Below are 22066 nucleotides of genomic sequence, written 5' to 3' on the forward strand. Positions count from 1 at the left end.
CAAAGTTCATGCATCTAAAATTAGAAAGAGATTCACAAATTTGACCTGTACTGTATGCATGGTGTGCCAGTGAAAAGCCTTTACAGTCCGAAAGGAACTTTAGAGTAAGACTTCAATTTGCTATTGAATATGCTGGCAAAAACCCTGGGGTCTCATGTATAAACAGTGTGTACACACAAAAATGTTGTGTATGCCCGTTTCCACACTCACATCGAGATGTATAAAAACTAAGCTTGCCGTAAAGAGTACACACGTTTTGTAAACGGGCAGCACCCAGAATTTGTTTTTCATATTCACATCCATGACACAGGTTTATTAAATACACCAAAATTAACTGTATATCATTTAGACATTTAAGGCACTTGATTGTAATCAGTCTGTAACAATAAAATGGTGCACGGAATGGCCAATCTATTCCAACTACCATGTCTGCTTTATTATTGTTAGAAGAAATCACAAATGGAAGAATTAGAAGAGTGCATGTATTTACAGATGATGACGACCAGCTTCTAAGTCAATTTAGATTTCCAAGAGCCATCCTCTTGCAGCTGTGTGCTGTTAGAATACTAGGATGTATAATTGATCTCACTTTTATGATGAAATGCATTTAAGTATGTACCGTATATACTTGAATATAAGCTGACCCGAATATAAGATGAGGTACCTAATTTTACCTACAAAAACTGGAAAAATTTCTTGACTCGAGTATAAGCTTAGGGTGGGAAAAATTACCGTACATTAATTTAAATCTTTAAAAACAAGCCCGGTGCATTCTTTAACCGCCTTCTCTGCCTTAAGCTCGCTCGCTGTCTCTTGTGTATGTGTGTGTGTCTCTCTCTCTCTCCTCTCGTGTGTGTGTCTCTCTCTCTCTCTCTCTTTCTCTCTCTCTCTCTCGCGGTGTGTGTGTCTGTCCGGCTGTCTCGCTCTCTCTCTCTCTCACTCGCAGCGGGACCTGACTCGATTATAAGCTGAGGGTGACGTTTTTCTGCACATTTTGGGTGCTGAAAAATTCGGCTTATATTCGAGTATATACAATATATTACATTTTACAGATAAATTGTTAACTTCATTTAAATAATGTATACTGTTAATAATTAAACATGTAGGTGCACAATGGCATGGGAGAAGCGCTGCTGCCTCGCAGTAAGGGGGTTCCCTGTCTGGAGCTTGGTAGGTTTCCTCAGTGTGCTTCGGTTTCCTTCCAAAGTCATGTAAAATTTGCCGATGCTAAATTGATGCTACTCGTGTATATGTGCACTCGTATTCACCCAGCGATGAGCTGGCTTGACATGCTGAGATTGTTCCTGCCTTGTGCTTGATGCTTGCTGGGCTGGCGCTTCCGTTTCCATGCCTCCACATGTCTAATACATACTTTAATGCATTTCATCATGAAAATGATATCAAACTTACATCTCAGCATTTTAAAACATTCAGAGAGCTATACCCTGAATGCAATGTATTCTGTGATCACTGCCTGAGCACTCCTGTCGGCTTAAGAGAAAGTCCATTTAAGAAACACGTAGAAATTAACGACTCTGTCAGGGAACACTTAGAATACAAAGCATTTAACATGCTGACAGTGGGGTTTGAGAAACTCTAGTAAATTAAACGTCGATTTTAAGATAATGATTATGGCATTATTCTTCGGTAGACAAAATAAATATTGAGTTTAACTCAAAATTTCAAAATTAAAGTAGACATTTCAACTTTAACCTCGACATAGACCTTTTTTTCCTTCACTGTGTTTCTATTTTTTTTTTTTCTCTGTGGCTCTAATATGCTTCCACATGACACTCAGACAGTGGGTAGCAACTCACCTTTTCATGCCGACTTTCATATCTGACCACTTCTTTCTTATTTTGGGCACTGTGTGATTTTCTGAACTTGAACTTTTATGTGCTTTTGTCATGCTGTACCACTCCATCGATTTCCTTTTTTCTTGCTTATACCACTGCTTAAGCCACCAAATAGTGCATGTTTCCTTGCTTCCACTTCACTGAGCAGAACTTCCATTTCATATTCTCGGAAATTCTTCCTTTTTACACATGCTTTTGCCATTGTCTTTGAAGAAAAAATGAACAGAAGGGTCTAAATCTGTTGATTTGCATATTCAAATAGGCATCATTCTGTAGCTTTTTAGATTAGAAACTAAAAGATTATATTTAATATTGTATATTTAGTTGAAACCTTTATCCAAGCTGACTTGCAAGATCAAGATATGTTTACATTTTTTACAGTTGGAGCATAGACTGGAAAAGAAACTTGCAAAAGATCACACATTTAGGTAGAGGTATCAGACCTTAAAGTATAAAAATATGTGCTAATTTTGGTATAAAAAACATGAAAATGGGAAAATGAAAACAATTGTAAATAAAACCAATCCTTAGCTCACTCTCTCAATCTCACTACCATTTGGCCTTCCTGAGTGCACGTGTTAAACCACTAGCTCTCTAATTACTGAAGGACACTTTGCAAATGCAGCAGTTTTAATATCAGGTAAGTAGAAAAAATAAGAGACAATATGAGCTGAGTGTCTTTTCCGCTGTTTTACAAAAAAGTGACATAAGTTCCGTGTCAATCTGATCTTTTCGGCAATAATAATTTACTGTAGGAACAACATACGGTTTGGTAAACTGATAAATAAATTCATCAACACATGTAATAAAATGACATTAGTGATAGTTCTTGTTCTTCAGATTCACCAACACAACAAATTTAATAAAAAAATCACGCTGACATATTCATAAAATTATTGCAAAACACTCCTAAAGGCAATAAATTAACTAGGTTGTGGAGTTGGTTTCTTTATCTGTAGAACTGCCATAATCACTTGAGACAAGTACTGATAAAAGGTGTTTAAAGTGCAGGTAGTGCTACAAAATTTAGAAAACAATCAATAACAGAGCCTTTCTCACATTAGTTGTAAAACGAAAAGCAAATGAATCATGTTATGTGGGTACTGCATCAGACCAAATGCAATTCCAGCAGAAAACAAATTTTTTTAGCTGAAGATTCAGTGTGACAGATTGAGATGTTTTATTGTGTAAAAATGTTCACAAAAGATTATATAGGGCTCTTTTAATATTGTTGGACAGTTAAATACTGAAAATGCTCAAATTATTAGTCTTGTTTTACATGTACACCCCCCAATACTTACTTCTTTAACATTCACTCATCACTGATTCTCATCACAGGCCGCAGTGGCCGAGGCTGGCTATCTCAGCTTCAGTAACTTAGCAAAGGCCAGAAGTCGCTCCACTCACAGGCCACACCCCTATCAGGATGCCTAAATCACTACCCCTGAAACAGTTACCTTGTCAAGCTACCATAGTAAAGGCCAGAGCTGCCTCGAGGGCAGTGTTCATGCTGAGTCTTCCCATACAGCTACTTTTGGAAGGGCTGCACAAATATATCAGAACAAGCAGATCTCACACCTGAACAAAGATAGAGATATAGTTTAAACTAGTAGCTGTTGGTGTCAATACAGGACAAATAGTTATTATTATGGCTTATTGGACCTAAGTAATACAGAAAATAGCCAAACAAATTAATAATTGGGCACAACAGAGATGGAGTGTCAAAGAGTTGCTGAGAGTGCAGTTTGTGATTTTTACCATCAATAAAAAGCATGGATACAACCCCTATAATTTAAATGTGAACCTGAAAAGGGCCAGTGAGTTAATTAATGAGAGTAGTGATGACGTCTTCTGAAGGAAAGGATTGACACCTACTGTCAGATGTATATGGTCAGTCTTTAGTAGTAAACAATGGTGGTAACCTAGTATTGAACACAGCTGGATATAAATCAGGGCGACTTTGTCAATGTGAGCATGAGAATGTGAGCGTGGTTGTCTGTATAAGAACTTTATCTCTGGTCATTGTTGTACATGTCATTATCAGCCTAAACTAGTAACACTTGAAGTTTTTGAAGTTAATACTTACGCTGTCTGTATCACTACCAACAGTACTATTAAATGGTTTGATCACAGATGAAATATAGAACTAGATAAATCTTTGTGAACTAACATTGCCAGTGTTTATTGGATAAGAAAGAAATCAGTTAATTTAATCACTGGAAAAATATGACATTAATCAAATAGTTACTGAAAATGTTCTGTCAGTTATGTGACACCATTCAAAGATTTATAGAGGAAAAAAAATTTATACCGATATCATACACATGATTAATACAAATAGAAGTAGAGTAGTATTAGTAGTAGAAATATTAGGTCAACTTAAAGTTATAGTGGCCAAATAAATGTGGTTTATAGTTAATATAAAATTATCTTTTACAAGTGGATATACAGGGTGTCCATAGAGTCTGTGTGCAGTTTAAAATTGTTGTAACTTTGTAAGTACTGTATATGTGATAGAAAGAATTCATTAAAAGGATTAGACAGCTTGATGTATCTATTTTATTTTTTTGTCTTTAGAAGTTTTATTTTTGCCGTATTTGGGGAACTAATAATCCACATGAGTCTGTTGAACATGAAAGGGATTCTCCCAAAGTTAATGTGTGGTGTCCTTTGGGAAAAATATCGAGTCATATGGCCATTCATTTTTGAAGGGCATGTTGTTAATGGTGATAGCTATTTAGAAATGCGTGCAAAATTACTTTATTCCTCAACTTGAAGAATTAGGATGGATAGAGAATACAGTGTTTCAACAAGATGGTGCTCCTTGTCACTTTGCTTTGCATGTTAGACAGTTTCTACTTGAGAAAGTCCCTAACAGAAGGATTGAAAGGGGTGGACCATTTTCTTGGCCTCCACATTCACCACATTTGACTCCATTGGATTTCTTTTCATGGGGACATGTGAAAATGAATGTTTATTCAACCAAACCTCGATCTTTAGAAGACTTGCAAGTGAGGATAACTGATGTGATTGCTGGTATTACTGAAATCAGCTTGAAAATGTTTTCTGAGAACTACAGAACAATAACAACAACAACATTTATTTCTATAGCACACTTTCATACAAATGATGTAGCTTAAAGTGCTTTACATGATGAAGAAAGAGAAAAAAAGGCAAAATATTTAAGAAAATCTAATTAACATAGAATAAAAGTAAGGTCCGATGGCCAGGAAGGAAAAAAACAAAAAAAAAAGGGTAATAAAATCATATTACCCTTCGTATTAGTAATGATGGTGGACATGTTGAAAATTAACAAGAGTAATAAAAAGTGTTTTTTCTTTCTAATCCTTTTTACAGATTCTTTCTGTCACATACACTTACAAAGTTACAACTATTTTAAATTGCACATGGACTTTATGGACACCCTGGATACAGTAGAACCCCTCAAAGTCACGGTTCAGAGTTCCCGGCCTCAGACATTCGCGGATTTTTCCTTAGAACCTATCTAATAATTGTTAGCGGAAGCTGCAAATATCCTCCACTATTTTTATGGCTTTTTCCGTCGAAATACTGTACTGTAAAGAGAACCGGAAGCAGCTGTAGAGGAAAATGCAGCTTGGGATGATAAAAGTAGCCAATGGAATTTGAAATTGCAACTCCCAGCAGTCCCTGTAGTGGCTCCGATTGGTCTTCTTCTGAGGGTGCTGGGGCTGTTGGGGTCAATGGATATCAGCACGGCTTTTAAAAAGGGTGGCCAGTGACCAAAAGCAAAAAAAAAGTTTTTGTAATTTGTATTTCAAGTTTCTGTCTGTCTGCCTTCTGTTGGGTTACTTGTACTTATTCGTTTTGTCTTGGATCATTTTGTGATTGGTATATGAATTGTCAGCCTGTGTACATGAGGACTGTAAGTGGATTCATGGCCATCCTGCAAAGAATGAACCCGTCTTCACCAGAACTAGCGGTAGGACTATCTTTACATTCCCATTCAACGTGCGGATCTCTGGATTATCTATTTTCATCATTACATTTCATCTGTTGCCATTTTTCATGAATGTTTTTCATGATTTACTGTGTGTGTTTTCTTTGTGCTTTATTGTATTTAATGTGTAATCGCCGTAAGGGGAACAGGGGTGGTATCGTTGTTTTCATTTGTTTTCATTACATTCTTTATTTGCTGTTTGATTACTGGTTTGCTTTGTTTTCCATCAGTCTCTGTTTAGTGAGAAGAAAGAAAGATAAAGCAGTAGAAAATAATGAGGCAAAATGATGTTGTGGGCCAAGGCTTGGTGCATCTCTGGAATCTCCACCATAAAAATAAATCACCGTCTTTTCTTGTTAGCGGCACCAGCTGATGGCTGGTAAGTGGAAAAGATAAAATAAATAAATACATACCTTAGGCGGAGTGGTAGCTCTGAGGCTAGGGATCTGCACTGGCAATCAGAAGGTTGCCGGTTCAAATCCCGTAAATGACAAAAAGGACTCTGCTCTGTTGGGCCCTTGAGCAAGGCCCTTAACCTGCAATTGCTGAGCGCTTTGAGTAGTCAGAAAAGTGCTATATAAATGAAAACAATTATTATTATTACCTTAAGGACCGATCTAAACTGGAGACCAAAACAGAAAATAGTAGAACCAATGTCAGAGTTTGACCTTAAAGACTAAAATGCGCTTAGACAGGAGTCTTCAAAAATATCTCAGAGTGCAGAGATGCCTAGCTTGGATCATGGTGGGAAGAAGACCGGTTTACCTCCAATGCATGGATCTAGATAATTAAAAATTTGTTGTATGGAGATGGCGGGATGGACATTAATCCAACTTTCTTTATACCCTATCCCACATATTCAGTGCATACAAAATTATTGGGTTTATTTGAATTTTAGTAAGGTGACAGGTAGAGTAGAAAGTGCAGTGCCTTTATTTTAGTGGAGTCGCTGGCTCTCAGGCTGACCCACGACGCACTGCATCAACAGCCACAAGATGCTGGTGCTCATAGCAAAATAGAGTCAGACTGGGGAAACTGTCAGAAGGATCATGAACAATTTGCTTTATCAAATGCCATTACTCCACTATGACTCAGGCCTGCGATTCTCCAATGGCCACAAGGAGATGATTGCCGGCTATTCTGTGTCTTGAAGACACTTAAAAGGCAACACTGGAATGATGGTGGACATGTGATGTCACTGGTGGATAGTCATTTGGTGTCGGTGGTCATTTTTGAGGTACTATATAAATTGACCCAGAAGCACGGCAGGATCGTCAACTATTTATTTTTATTTTACAAGTAAATAAAGTGTTTTGTGACAGGGGCAGGAGCCAAAAGTGATTCATAATTGCAAAAATAAAAAGACGAAGTTACAAAAATAAAGTCTAACAATTTCAAAATATCTGAAAAGCCAGTGATGTAAGATGTCAGATTTTCGTAATTTAGGAATGGTAACTCGCTTGCATTTTGTTCTGAACTTGCCTCTTGAGATATTTAATTTTGTGGGCTTGTCCTGTCACACCTGATCCCAAGCAATCCTTGATTATCTTGACCTCTTTTGGAACTCCTTTTGGATAAAAGCTTTTGCTAAGCAAAGAAATGGAAATGCAAACAGTGCAGATATGAAGCATGCAGACCGTTGTCCTCGAGTTCACTTCTGTTCTTTCACTCTTAACAGGAATTGCAGCCATCGTCGCTTAAGCCAACTGAAAATAGAAGATCACAGTTAGGTATGTATTATACAAAATAAAAATAGAATTTGTTATTGATTGATAATCCTGATTAATCTAAGCAGATTATACTAAAAAGTGCTCAGGGTTTTGGACTTCAAACTCAATATAAAGGATGAAACTTAACAAAGAATCTTTAGTTAAAAAATAATTTGCATTATTTTCTTTATTAGCATGAGAATTGGAACTCTGGATTGATAAAGTACTAAGTTTACTTCTGCTGTTGCTGTTCTGACTGCCTTTACCTAGCAGGTGGTGCTGTATGACAGTTATGAAGTTCATGCTGGCCACAGCAGATGTTGTAGCCTGAAGGTCTTACGTGTACTTAAGTAACACCCTTCTAACTCCTATGACACAGCTTGTGTGGTTCAGTCATGTTGATCTGGCCCAGTTTTCTTCTTGTGACTTGTGTTTGTCTTGTTTGCAGTTTACCATCTTTGACCTGACAGTGGCAGCACACCCAGTGGTCTTCAGTCCCCCCAAAACCGATCCCTCAGCAGCCTTCTTATTTCTTTCCTGTCTGCCTTTAAGGTTGAATGGGTCATTCTGTGTTGTTTTTGGTTTTATTTATATATACATTTTTTTGCTATGTTAGCAGGTGGCCTTCATGGTTTCATGTAATCGATCATGACTAAGATTTCATGACCATATGGGAGTGTGAGCCCCTGATGGGGTGAACTTGGTCATTTGATGGATGTGTCACACCACTGGGGTCTTGTTTGCTGTTTACGAGCACAATAAAGTCAAATATGGAATCTCAGTCATATCGTCACTTCTGATATTTTGTTTAGAATTGTCAGACTTTGCTTACAACTTATGAAGCATTTTCTCTACTTGTGCACATTTTTAACAATACTTTTATGAACACATTTTGTTGGCTTTGTTTATTTAAGGATTTTTTTTTACCATTTTTCATTTAATGCTCATTTATGAGATAGTTAAAGTAGGCTGGCACGCGCATGGACTGTATGAGAAAGTGAAAAGAGACACTGTCATACATATAGAATTCCACCATTCTCCTTGCTTTCTCATATGTAGTAATTGGGCCTGTTTACACCACATGCTCTTTGCAGTATTTTGTGCTCTGCAAACAAACAACAACCTGGCAGCACATTTTGTACACATTTCTTTTCTTTTTTAAATGCCAATGCTCATGATGCTGCTTACGGACCCTGATTTGACAGCTTTGTGTCTGCGCTGCCCACCAGATAATCATTAAGGTTATTGACCTCTGCCACTTCCATATATCATGTTTAGATTTCTTTTTTGTTCATAAATCTGGACGGTTATTCAAAACGTAAATAAGATTTAAAGTATCTTCATGGTTTCCTATGTTAACTTGCAAACTGATAACATTTGCAGAAGAAAACAACAAAAGTTAAATCAGAATGGATGTCACCAAATCAAAGTCCTGTTATTTTATTCAAGACACTCACCCTAATATGTCATCTCTGGGACCACCCGTCTCATTCAAAGACTCGCATGACCTTGTGCCCCTCACTATCACCCTCAGCAGATCTGCAGGCAGAGAGCACTCTGGTCCAGAAGCACTCGCTCACCAGGACCAGCAGCACAATTAGCACCAGAAATGATAATCCGATTCGAATTTCATTTACTGTTGAATAATCCACTGAAAGAAAAAGAAGAAGAGTTTCTCCATTTTTATTGTTAAAATCAGGAGAAATGGTGAAAATCAAACACTCCAATTCAAAAACATACTACACCTCAACTTTGTTTTCTTTCATTTATATCTTGGCATAAATGTACTTTTCATTTAATTTTTTTGTAGAGGAAATTTTAACTTTGCTCCTTTAGGATATGCTATAAAATTATTATAATGGTCTAATAAGAAAAGGACAGAATCCAGGCAGACAGCCATACAGTAATTGATCACCAAAAGTAGCTGGAGGTCTATTGGTAAGTTGTTGACTACACATAATGCCTTTCTAATTGATTATTATTATTATAATAACAACAAAAATTCTTCACGTTTATATAGCACTTTTCTCAATACTCAAACAGCTTTTACATAGTGAGTGGGGAGCCACTTCAGCCTCCAGCAATGTGCAGCATCCATCTGGACATAACTGTGCCAGTGTGCTCACCACACATTACATTTTAGTTGGTGAAAGTGTGAAGGATAGCCATTTAGGGACAGGTAATGATTAGGGAGCCAGAATGACTAGGCCATGGTGGTAGTTTCGCCAGGACATTGGGATACACCCTACTCTTTACGAGGGATACCCAGAGATCATCTATGACCACAGAGAGTCAGGATTTTAATTTCACATCGTATCCAAAGGATGGCACCATTTTTACGGCATAGTGTCTCCTGTCACTGCACTGGGGCATTTGGATCCACATTCAGACCACAAGGAAAATGCCCCCTGCTGGCCTAGCCAGCACCTCTTCCGGCAGCATCCCAAACTTTTCCTAGATGGTCTCCCATCCAAGTACTGGCTGGGCTTGTCAATTAACACCTATGAATGCTTGCCTGAATCTTTCTTTGTGTCTGATTTCAGCCTTTTTATACCTTTGCAATAATATTAAATTCTTCAGTATAATGCATGTAAAGAAAACTTTCTAACAAATGTTTACAGAGTTATCCCTAAACCTGCATTTCTAAACGACCCTTAGGTAATAATCGATGCTATGCTTTCCAGCGTTGTTAGCTGTTATCCATTACTTGATCTAACTGCAAGTTGTTGAGATTGTTCTGTATTGTCAAGAAGTGGCATCTGTCTTGTGCTGCATTGTTTGAGCGATTATCAGGCCATGTTGGGCCATTTCCATTAGAATGTAATATAACAGCATTGGTAAATATCCCTGACAGCTAATGAAAGCTTTTCAAAAGCTTAATGGCCAAGAAACAATTCATAAATTTAAAACAATGGATGACATTCAGAGTGTCTGAGAGGCCTGGTTGTTTAAAGGCTGCTGAACAATCAGGGAGTGCAGGGACAACAGAAGACACTAGGGGGCGATATAGCATGGTGGCTTTTAACCCTTTAAATATGGTAGACTGGTTTTCGGACCAGCTGTAGAGCAGGAAATGCCCAAAAGGCTGGTATAACAGCCCACCTATCTATCAACATAACCATGAATAATGGCCTACACATATCTGTTACACTACTCTGCTCTCTAAATGTTGCAGTTCACTTCTGTGGAGGCACAGTCCTGGAAGGCCACTACACTCCCCTGCCATCATAACCCAGCTGGCTGAGATACCAGCGTCTGCTGTATTTGATTATGTACATAACATACTGCTGCCAAGTATTACACTATTACACGACTTATGCAATTTACACTGCTGTTTTCCTTAGTGTACACAGATAAATACAAGCAGGCAAAGAGATCTGGCTTTCTGCTCTACAGAAGATTTCTTTCCTCTTTGAATTCGCCTGAGGACATCTGTGCTATGGCATGACAGGGAAGGGAGTTTAAGCAATCGAAAACTGAAGTAAGAGCCCTGTAGAGAAGGAGAGTTGCAGGACTATTGATCAAACGATGGAGAAAATAATGTGAAATGTTCTTGTTCATTGCTTCTGGCACTAAAAACTGTTATGGCATTAGGTCCTTATAATGGACAGCAGAAAATAATGAAAGCTATGAGACTGTAAGTGATACTGCTTGTTCTTTAGTATCAATCTGTTGTTATAACATCATGGCTTATCATATCGCTATAATATAATACAATTTTATATTTACAAATCAGAATTTTTGGTTCACGAAATTATTGAAAATTGCTGGGGAGATTGGGAATATAGTGCCAAAAAGCTGGGGAGGGCAGGGTTCAAAGGGTTAAAAAAGCAGGACCACCTCTAAACTTGAAAGGCATTCTGAAGCTTGACCAATGCTGCCATAGAGGCAGTGGGGTTTCATTTATTGTCTGTTTATTTGGGCACTTCTTGTTCTCCCTTGTCTTTAATAAATATATCATTATCATGGCCATCTTGGCATGAATGGGTCATCCAGTTCAAATGTCAAGAAACGGCTATCTGCTGTTTGATTGAATGAAAAAAATATAATTAGTAGAGAGAATTTAATTATACCTTAAGAAAGACAGAGGGAAGTGAACAATGCTCTGTATGTCCAGAAACTTTTATAATTAAACATATGAGTGCAACCTAAATTCATTTTGATTTATTATATTTAATTATGATTACTGTACATTTTCTTTTTGGGAATGTTCTGAGATATACTGTATATATTGTGGTGTGTCATAATAATGTGTCTTAGACATCATGAAGGTTTGGAGCAGCCACCCGTATATTGCTCAAAAATGAGCTTTAAATAGAACAGAGATGTTCATAGATCCAATTCCAAAACAGAAATAAAGTTATTGAGACAAGATGGCGGCTTTAAAGGCCAGTAAAGGAAATGACTTAATCTGGGCAAGAACCGGAAGTGATGTCATTGGGACTGGAAGGGATGCCATCAGTGGAATGGGACCGGAAAGTGACATCATCAGTGGTGCCAGAGCTAGAAGTGGTGTTGTCAGGACCGGAAGTGACATCATCATTGGCACCGGAGCTGGACAATGATGTCATCAGTGGCGCCGGTCCCTGTGGGATTTCCTATAGACGGTCTGCAAGAGATTCAAGAGACAGTCAGTGCACCCCATGCTGGTCTGGCGTGGAACTGCTATTATTTAGGCCCTTCAGCTGCCTCCCAATCGCATGTGTGTGACAGGTGCTTTGACTTATGGCTCTAAAAGGGCTGGCCATTTGGTAACTTTGAGTGTAACTATTGGTACAGATTAACAAAAACCCATTTTTGCGTCTTGGCATCCACATGCTGGCTCCATGTAAGGCACTGTTTGTCAGCCACTGGGTCGCCGGTTGTCGTCGTTGATTAGTAAGTGCGTTGTGGTAGATCACCTAAGCCAGTGTTTCTCAAGCACTGGATCATTGCCACCAGTGGGTCACGGGTTGCAGTCATTGTTTTGTGAGTGGGTTACGTTGAGTCGCGTAATCGATCTGCAGCAATGTACAATGTGTGTCCATGTTTCTATGTGAGCTCATTTCACCAAGGGAACCTCCAGCTCCGCTCGTTTCACCAAGGGGACAGTTTACAATTGCTAGTACTGGGCCATCAATGAATTTAAAAAGGCAAAACTGGGCTGTGGGACCATAATGGTTGAAAAACACTGGTGTAAGGAAGGCAGAGTGGGCTGAATGCAGAAGTATTAGCATTGTGGAGCAGCACCATTCTAAACAAACTTTAAAGGCCCCTCCAAGAGTCAAAAAATATATAAATTTGAAATAATAATAATAGTGAAAGATTCTGCCAGTTTCTAGAACATTATTACCCTGCCATTTTCCTAATAGTAATAATAATTGCTTTTCTTTGCACTGAGATTGTAGCCAGAAGGACCGATGTTATATTGAACTTTGACTGTATTTGAGGCCCCATTTAGGAAAAAAAACAATCAATTGATTTGAGTGTTCATGTACTGTTAAACCACTGTGTCGGCAAGTTTTAAGTATCTGCACCAGCACTGCACAATAAAAAGGTATGATTTGAGCATATAAGTGCCACCAGTGCTGATTCACATTTTAAATTGTGTACAGTCACAGTGGTTTGATGGTAGATGTGCACTCATATTCAAATGAGATGATTTCATAGGATACTGACATCTCCACATCTCGCTATCAGACACTCGGAAAATTTAATGGAGAGCATCATGCATTACAAGGCATGGCAGAACATAAGTGTTAATGAAACAAAACTGGAGAGACAAAAGTAAGAAAACATGCAATCTGAAGCCACCGTTAGGCTATGGACAATTGGGGATTGGAGGAAATGCAGTGAGCATACAAACAGCAGGAATCGAATCCTTAACTGAAGAACATCACACCAGGAGTCTGTGCTGACATTTATTACTTACAGTTTACTTTTCCTGTCACAAGCATGCCTCAGACCTTTGTCAGTTTAAAGAGCACACGTTAAATTAAGTTATTAATTAAAGCTTTTGTTTTTTACGTTTTGGATTCATGCTCTCTGGGCTCCATTTTAAAATAGAAGAATGTAAGTGTCAATTTTAGGAAGTTAATGTTTTAAGTTAAGCTCATTTTAGTACAGCAACAATTTTGAATTGAATTTTCTTTCGTATCCATAGACAATGGTATAGCCTTTTACCCCCTGTAAGTTAATACGAGGTCGAACTTTCTTGCTGTATTCAAGATACAGTGTGTTAATTAAGTCAGTTGTAGTTGTTCTTTAGAAGAAGTCCCATTGCTCGCAGGGGACCAAAAGACCCATTTACAGCATGAAACTGGGATAAGCATTTAGAAATGATTTTGTAACATTTAGAGATGTTTCAACTGTAAGCAAAGAAATGAAACAAGATATATAAGCTTTAAACAGATTTTTTCTTAAACAAAAACTTTTCTTTTCTTACAATACCAATCTTTTCTCTATTTTTGTGTGAAATGTTTTACTTTGAATTTTTACTAAAGTTTTTAAAATGAAGATATTTTCTCTGTGGAATCATCTCAACGCGTCAAGCTTTTTGCCAGAATCCCATGAAGTATACTGAAGCTGCAGAACTTTGGTGATTTTGGGTAGATGCAGCTAGGTTAGGTATTTTCTAAAATTTTCTAAAATGCTTCACTTTAGAATGCAGTTTAGTGTGGCAAATTAATACATGCCACAATTATTTAAAAAAAAAAAACTAAACACATAAATACCATACTCCTGATTTACGTTTCTGATTTGAAAATTTACCAGTTGTTATCTCTCTGTCAAGCAAACAATGGGAGAGAAACAGTAATACAAAAATCCAAAATGCTGTTAGACTACTTAAACACCCCAAGCTGATCAAGTATCTAAAAGGAATTGAGACAACAACTTTACGCCAAATCGGAGATATGCGTCACTTCTTACTCCGTGAACTTGTTTGAGAGATGGCAATGTGACAGCAATCATCTGGAATTAATTTAGATTTGAGAAATCCAACATTGATCAAATCAACCTGTAGCCGCCGAAGTATAAGGCAAGATCAAGCACAGGTAAAATGCGTGCTGAAAGAAATCTCTCAGTCCAAAAGTTTGTTTGATAAATATGTAGTGAAAGTTAAAAGCAAATAATCGTTACACACGTAGAATAAAAGGCAAAAAAAAACAAAACAAATGTATCTCTAAACTTAGCTTTTCTTGAGAAACTTTACTTATTTTTGCACTTCTTCTTCTATACTTAAAGATTCTTAACTTCTTCGTACGCTTTAAACGTACGGCTATGCACTTAAATAAGTGCTGTTTTACGTGTTACTTTACACACTCAAAAGGCCTGTAGACACGTAGGCACATGCGTAGGCAAGGTTTAAAACCATATGCCCTCTACACCTTACACATGGCAAGGTTGGTCACTAACTGAGAATAATATTTAGTCAGAGCTATTAGAAATGGCAAGAATATACCAATACAATTCTACTTATGGGGGTTTTAGGAACCTCCCATAAATTATGCATTGTCATCTTGGTAAAATATCTATGAATCTTATATAACTAGGAAATGGCTCTTACACAACATAAAGTGTAAGATTTGTAGAAAAGTAATTGCAGTATATATTAGAAACACACCTAGGGAATGACAAATTTAACGGTTTGTTTTTTTGTTTATCATTTATACCGACGTCACCACATGTTGCTCCAGTTCTTGAATGTGAAGTCAGCTTCTCTTTAAAATTAAAGCCCTACTTTCAGATGTTCATCCCTAAAAAATCTGATGGTATGTTGAGTTTGTTTCCAGATTCATCAGCTGAGTAAATACAATAAACCAGTGTACAAAATTTTTATTTTTTGTTAAATTGTTTTTTTCCAGCTCAATTGTAATTATCTTCATTTTATCATTGTGAAAGACAATTTAAGTTTATGTTTCAGAGACAGAAGATTTCCAGTTTTCAGAACTTTACACATTGAAACTTGGTTTGGGTAATAAGAGTAAAAGCAGGCACATCTGTTTGTTGTTACTTTGTTTTTAGATGATTTTAATAAGAATTTTTTCTTATGATGTTTTTAATATTTGACGAAACTGATGACCTGCTCTCCAAGCACCACTTTGGTTGACTGCATATGTGACACCCCGTGTGGTGGGAATTAGAATCACCAGCCTACACTCTAGGTGTCTAGTATGTGGGACCGAGCGTGACCAGGATGATGGTGTAAGACAGGGAGACACAGACACAAAAAGGGTTGGGTTTTTTGAAAAATAAAGTGAGGTTTTATTTACAGGTGCACTTAAAGAAAAATCAAAAATAATGTCCTGCGGAATTTATATATATTAATACACAGTCCAATACCGCAAAGGACACACAAAAACAGTAATTAAATGGAGCCCAAAATGACTATATACAGTATTTACAATGTTTCCTGAAAGTCCCAAAAGAAAAAGAATACTGCACTCAAACTAGTGGAATCCATATATATATACACACAAAGCAAAATGTGAAGCGGTCTTCCTCCACAGTGATCCAAGTCAGGAAGCTGCTCCTCCAAATAGTGTATAATACAGTATTCACCCAAAAATATTCAAAATACAGAAAAAAAAGAGTATATACAAAAATAAACAGTGCACCACTAACCACAACCCAATAAATACCTCCACCAAAGTTAATTCAGAGATATTTATATGAAAAAATATTTACAAAAACAAAGCACAAGCCGTAATGCTTGGTAACTTCTAAAACGCAGATCTATCAAGTACAGTACCTTCCTCCAAGATGAACTAGTCAGAAAAGACACCCTGTAGAGGCCATGATTCCCTTTTGTATTCGGCGCCACTGCACCGACCAATTAAATAGCCGTACGTCATCCCTCCCGGGGTACGCGATGACGTGAACGCGTTTGCGAAAAGCGTCGTCTACTATCCCACATAATTACTATAAAAAGTTGAGCAGCCGGCGCGCGCACTCGCGCGCATAGCTGTGCCGGCTTTTTAGACGCGGACTACGCTTCTGCCATAAAGTGAAAGTAAGCACTTTCCATTTTTTCTTCCTTCCCCTGGGCTACTGCCCAGACAACTACGAACACGGGATCCCTGTGCTAAACCGGGTTAACTAATATTAAGGCACTTCGCACTCTCTTTTGCTCCTTTAGACTTATGATGTCGCGGGAGGCAAACGCAAGAGTGGAGGACCGACAATGCCATCCCGGCCGGTCAATGGCAAAGCTGTCTCTCCCATCTACATGAGACCCACTGCGACACTCCCCAAAAGGCGCTAATATCGTCAGCGAAGACGACTGTCTGCACTATATACTGTAAATGAAAAAGGCAAGTTTCCTTTCTTTATATCTTTTTTCCCCAAACAAAGCCTCCCTCTTTACATGGCAGAGGACGCTTAACTAATTTTATTTACTTACTGGTAATGCCAGTAAGGCACATTACCACATGCATATGTAACGTCTCTGCCACAAACCAATGCCACTCCAGGGACTGTTTGCAACTAATGTCTCAGTCGCAATAACTTTTTCATGTGCAAACAACAAAATCAAATTAATTTTGACAATACCTATAGAGTCATGTATCAAATTACGTCTCCGTTTGGGACAAGTCATTTGGCCGTATGTCCAATTGGATGTACGTCGACCTCAGAGTGTGCAGGTCATTGCAAATTGAGACTCTGTGGGTGTTGTGTGGGTTACCGGTTCAGAGCAGCACACACCAATCTCTGAGTCTCACCTTCCCCAAACAAGGTCCTTGTAAGGCTGTTTTTCTCAAGCACTGTCACACCACTGGAGGGTCACGGGTTGACGCTGTTGGTACTCCAGGGGGTCGCAGTGGGTCACCTAAGTGATTGGCAGCACTGCAGGATATTTTTCCTCATTTCTATGTGAGCATTTTTCACCAAGCAGGGCCCTCAATTGTAATTGTTTCACCCAGGTGGTCTATTTGTAATTGTTGCTAGTGGGTTGCCAGTGAACTTCAAACAGCAAAATTGGGTTGCGGGAACATAAAGATTGGGAAACAATGGTGTAAGGAAGGCGATAAGGACTCAATACAGTAGCTACTTTGAGTGGAGCAGATCAAAACAAACCTCAAAGGGCCCTCCAAGAGTCAGAATGCATATGAGACCCCATGAAATAATAATCATAATAATGAAGGATTTGTTACTGCAGCTTATTTATTGCAATTCTAGAACATTATTACTCCGTTGTTTTCCTATGGCCTTCTGCCTTAAGTACGAATTGCTTAAAATGTCCAACTAACATTAATAATTTATTTTTGGGATGCTTCTTTAATAATAATCATTAAATAAAATAAATAACTATTTAATAAATACATTCACATCTATATGTACTTATATAACATATTGTTTATTTCTGTCTATCGTTATTTTGTAAAATATTTCTTTATGCCCGCCGTTGTAGTGATCTTCCTTAGTGGTTTAAATCCTGCATAAAACAAAGCAGGACCTACAGACCCATCCTGTGCATTATTTACACGTGTCCAGTGCGGAGGTTTTTGTCTCAAAATACACATAAAGATGAAACGTCTACTACCTAATTTACTGCGTCTTATCATATCTTATCTTTATCATGTCAAATTTCTTCACTTGAGTTAAATTACCCTCCTCTAAAACTACTGACCAGTCACATTAAGACAAGGCCTCTAGTGCCTCCATTCTGTCCTGCACAGGTGAGTGACCCTACTGACCCTCCTGTTGTCACATGCTTACCTTGAACAGTCAGTATCACAGCATTGCTGAACTCTGTGTAATGCAGAGGATTGTCTGTGAAAGCGTAACACCAGTACTTTCCACCATCGGACTGAGTCACAGACTGGAGAGTGTAAGTGTCTTCGGTGAAGTTCTTAAGCTCATTCCACATGCCTGCCTCGCTCCAGTGGTACCAACGATATGTCCAGTCAGATAAGTTACTGTCACTGCTGCACTCCAGAGTCACGTCATCACCAGTGTAAAATGGGACCTTTGGATTCTTTATCTTCAGATTCACTTTTTGTGTCACTGTAGAGAAGAAATCAGTTTTACACTCAGACACCGAGATGGTAGAGTCAAGGCAGCTGCTCTAAATCTCGTAAATGAAGTGAGTTTGTAGCTAACATTCAAATCCCTGCATTTGCTTTTAATTGACAATGTCATGATTTGACTTTAGTTTGATTTTTTGTCTCAAAAAATGTTAAGCTGTGCCTTTATGTGTTTCTTTGGTCAAGAATATAAGAAATTTGACAAATGAGAGGAGACCATTCAGCCCATCAGGCTTGTTTGTTTGTTTAGCTAATGGCTGACCTGTCCCAATATCACAAAAGTGACATAGAAACACTTCGGCCAGCTATGGAAATAACAGTAGCATAACAATGCCATGATCCCTTTGTCTAATACAAGTCTACCTCTGTCTTCAAGAATCTTGTATCTACAGGAGGACCACCAACAGATTGGTCTGCCATTGACAAACCAGCCACTCAACCCAAGCTGGACTCATTGTCAGCAATGACAATAACAGGAAAAGCATAAGTGTTTTTCGGTTAAATGTTATGAACAATTTAAATGGCAAGAATACAGTATGGCTAAGTATGCAGTGTACTACAAAGTGCTCTCACACATAGGCACTTGGGGACCACCTTTCAGGGTACTAGAAGATAAGCAATACCACTTTGGAATGAGAGGGGCCACTGATGCTCTTTCTTTTTCTCTACACTGCAGTTCCTGCTCCATTCCGGTGACCCCCGTCTTGGCTGCCGCCACAGTGCGTAGACAGACCATCCGAGGTTGGCACACCTCCCGTCTTCCTTTGCACTCACTCAGTCGATTCATTGGGAGCTCATACATCTCGCTCGCCCCACTCTACATGCTTAGTCAATGGGGCGAACCAGCAACACAATGAAAAGCACAGCTCGGCAGCCATATTGAGACAGGTAATGTGGCCTGTTCTGAAGAAAGCTGGCCACAAATGATGCCTTAACTAGAGACATTTTAAGTAACTAACAAGTCTGTGTGCCACCTGAAACTACACAGCACCATTTATCAGGTTGTATGGTTGACAATATTCAAATGTACTTTGCACATTGTTATTATTTATGAATATTAATAAATAACACATTGTTTAAATTGTAACTTAACTCCTGCTTGTCTTTTACTACACCTAATTGCCTGAGGTTATAGATGTAGAAGGGAAGGTGGAAAGAAGTTATATTGTACAGTACTTTATAAACAGTGGTACATCTGGGAGATTTGAGGCATTCTGACAAAGGCTACATGTTAATAATACAAAAGGGGAAAGTAGAGTAAAATAATACTCTATCAAGACAAAACAGGGGCCATGCAAGCCTGTATTAATACTTGTGTGCACATTAAAATATTTTTTTTGTACAATGTACAATTCTCATGACAGTGGAATAGGTTATTCTTAGTCAGTCTACTGCAGTAATTGCAATGGAAAATGTGGTTAACATCCACTCATGCATGGGAAAAAATACCGTTGAATACCGTGAAACCGGTATAATTTAGAAAAATACCGTGATATAGAATTTTGGCCATACCTCCCAGCACTAGCTGGGATTATGAATTTTTTTGTAGGCTTGAGGAATTCTAGTGTTAAACTAATAACAAAATAAATCAGAGATACTTAGACTGCTATTAAAATTATACTTCGATTCCTGACCAAACAAATGTGTGAATTTAAGGCTGCATGGCATCTTGAGAACCAGAAGTTTGCAAAATACAGTATGTCCAGCAAGCTTCTTATCTCGAAGAAGTTTACAACAAATGATGTGAAATGTGAACTTTGTCAGCCCTTCTTGTTCTGTATTTCTGTATGTTAATTCAGTGAGATCACCTGAAATAGGATATCAGAGTGTAAATTAACAATTTAAAAGAAGTAATTTAACTTTAAATGATTTAAAGGTCCCTTATGATTGTGTCATGCTGGACAGTTAGTGACCACACTGCTGACCCTTCAGAACTCAAACACTCACCTTGAACAGTCAGGAGAAAAACATTACTGAGATGTACCCATGGTAAAACATAACACCAGTACGCTCCACTATCAGAATGAGTCACAGACCGAATTAGAAAAGTGTCTCCAATTTCAAGCCGTCTAATTCCATCTGTCCGGTTCCATTTCCTCCAGCTATATCTCCAGGTAGCAAAGCTTCTCTCAATGCTGCATTCCAGAGTCACGTTCTCTCCAATGTGTACGGGTTTCCTCTCATTCCTCATTTTCAGTGTCATATTTAATCCAGCTGTATGCAAAAAAGAAAGAAATCAGCCAATCACATCCTTTGCTTTAAACATGTAAATGGAATGAGTTTCTTTTTAGAATTCACGTCCTCTGGTTATATACTCATTCCGAACAGGTCTCAGGTTTGAAGACTCCACAGTAGAATTAAATCAGCCAGTTGGCTTATAAAATTTAGTTTCCTCAACATTTTTCAATTATTAGAGATTTTAGTAATTTATGTTTTCAGAAATTTACACACAAACTATAAACATTGGACAATAAGAAAAAAGTACACAAATATAAATAGCAATCCGTCACTTCACTAATTTTCATACGACTGCTTATTTCTTGTTTTTAAGATGCGATCAATGCCTTTAGTCTCAGGTAGAAACGCAGCAGAGCTGAACAGACACACTAAAGAACAATGTGAGTGAGCCTGCTGACTACACAGCATGAACAAGAAACAAGGAAACAAACCACAAGGTGCCTTTAAGGAAAACATTATATGAGAAGAGAGATAAAAAGTTCAGTGAGATGTGAGACTGTCGTCTTTCCATTCGTGTTAACAAACAGGCTGTTGAATGAGTGGCACTCCTGAGGTGAGCATACTAAGCTTTAGTTTATTTCCTCACATTGATCTCAGATTTCAAAGACTTTACACTTCATTGTAAAACTCCCCTCCTCTAAAGCTTTTAAGCCCCCACATGCAGAGAGACCCTCTATTCCTCTTACTCTGTTCTGGACAGTAAGTGACCTTTTCACACCTCTGAGTTCCCAGTCATCACAAACTCACCGCGAACTTTCACTGTCACAATATTGCTGACCTCTGAGTAATCAGGTGGATCATCTCTGACAGCCCAACACCAGCACTGTTTATTGTCAAATGAGCTCAGAGACTTCATCGTGTACGTGTCTCCAGTGATGTCAGTAACCTCCTTCCATCTGTTTCCTGAGCTTTCGAACCAGCGATATCTCCAGCCAGGTAAGGCCCCTTCAATTCTGCACTCTAGAGTCACATCGTCACCTCCGTAAATAAATTCTGTCTGATTTCTCATCTTTAGGGTGACTTTTGTTTTCTCTGTAGGGAAGAAAAAAAAAAAACAAATATACAGAGTGACTCAGAGAGCTAATCAAACTGCTGCTTTAAAGTCCATAAATCTGTGTTTGTAGATAAAATTAAAATCCAAGTTTTATTACTGTCTTTTTTAACACTTCTGATTTAAAAAAGTTTCAGTGCTTAATAATAATAGTAATAGTAATAGTTTTTTACATTTATATAGAGCTTTTCTCACTACTCCAAGTGCGTCACATAGAGAGTGGAGAG

At 38.1% G+C, this 22066-nt stretch overlaps 1 protein-coding gene across 2 annotated transcripts; it reads right to left on the reverse strand.

Moving 5' to 3' along the window:
- Positions 1–6843: 6843 nt before the first annotated feature.
- On the reverse strand, positions 6844–21816 carry LOC120518656 (B-cell receptor CD22-like). 2 transcript variants are annotated; one of them, XM_039741557.1, is made up of 5 exons: positions 21536–21816; positions 20498–20764; positions 18243–18530; positions 9002–9195; positions 6844–7541 (listed from the first exon to the last, which is right to left on the reverse strand). In XM_039741557.1, exons 1-4 carry the CDS (start codon positions 21795–21797, stop codon positions 9032–9034), a joined length of 981 nt encoding a protein of 326 aa, XP_039597491.1. In that variant the 5' UTR covers positions 21798–21816; the 3' UTR covers positions 6844–7541; positions 9002–9031. The 2 variants fall into 2 exon arrangements, with proteins under 2 accessions (XP_039597491.1, XP_039597493.1); XM_039741559.1 differs by lacking the exon at positions 9002–9195.
- Positions 21817–22066: the final 250 nt, after the last annotated feature.

The sequence above is a fragment of the Polypterus senegalus genome, chromosome 18 (genome assembly GCF_016835505.1).
Source record: "Polypterus senegalus isolate Bchr_013 chromosome 18, ASM1683550v1, whole genome shotgun sequence".
Taxonomy (NCBI): Eukaryota; Metazoa; Chordata; class Cladistia; order Polypteriformes; family Polypteridae; genus Polypterus; species Polypterus senegalus.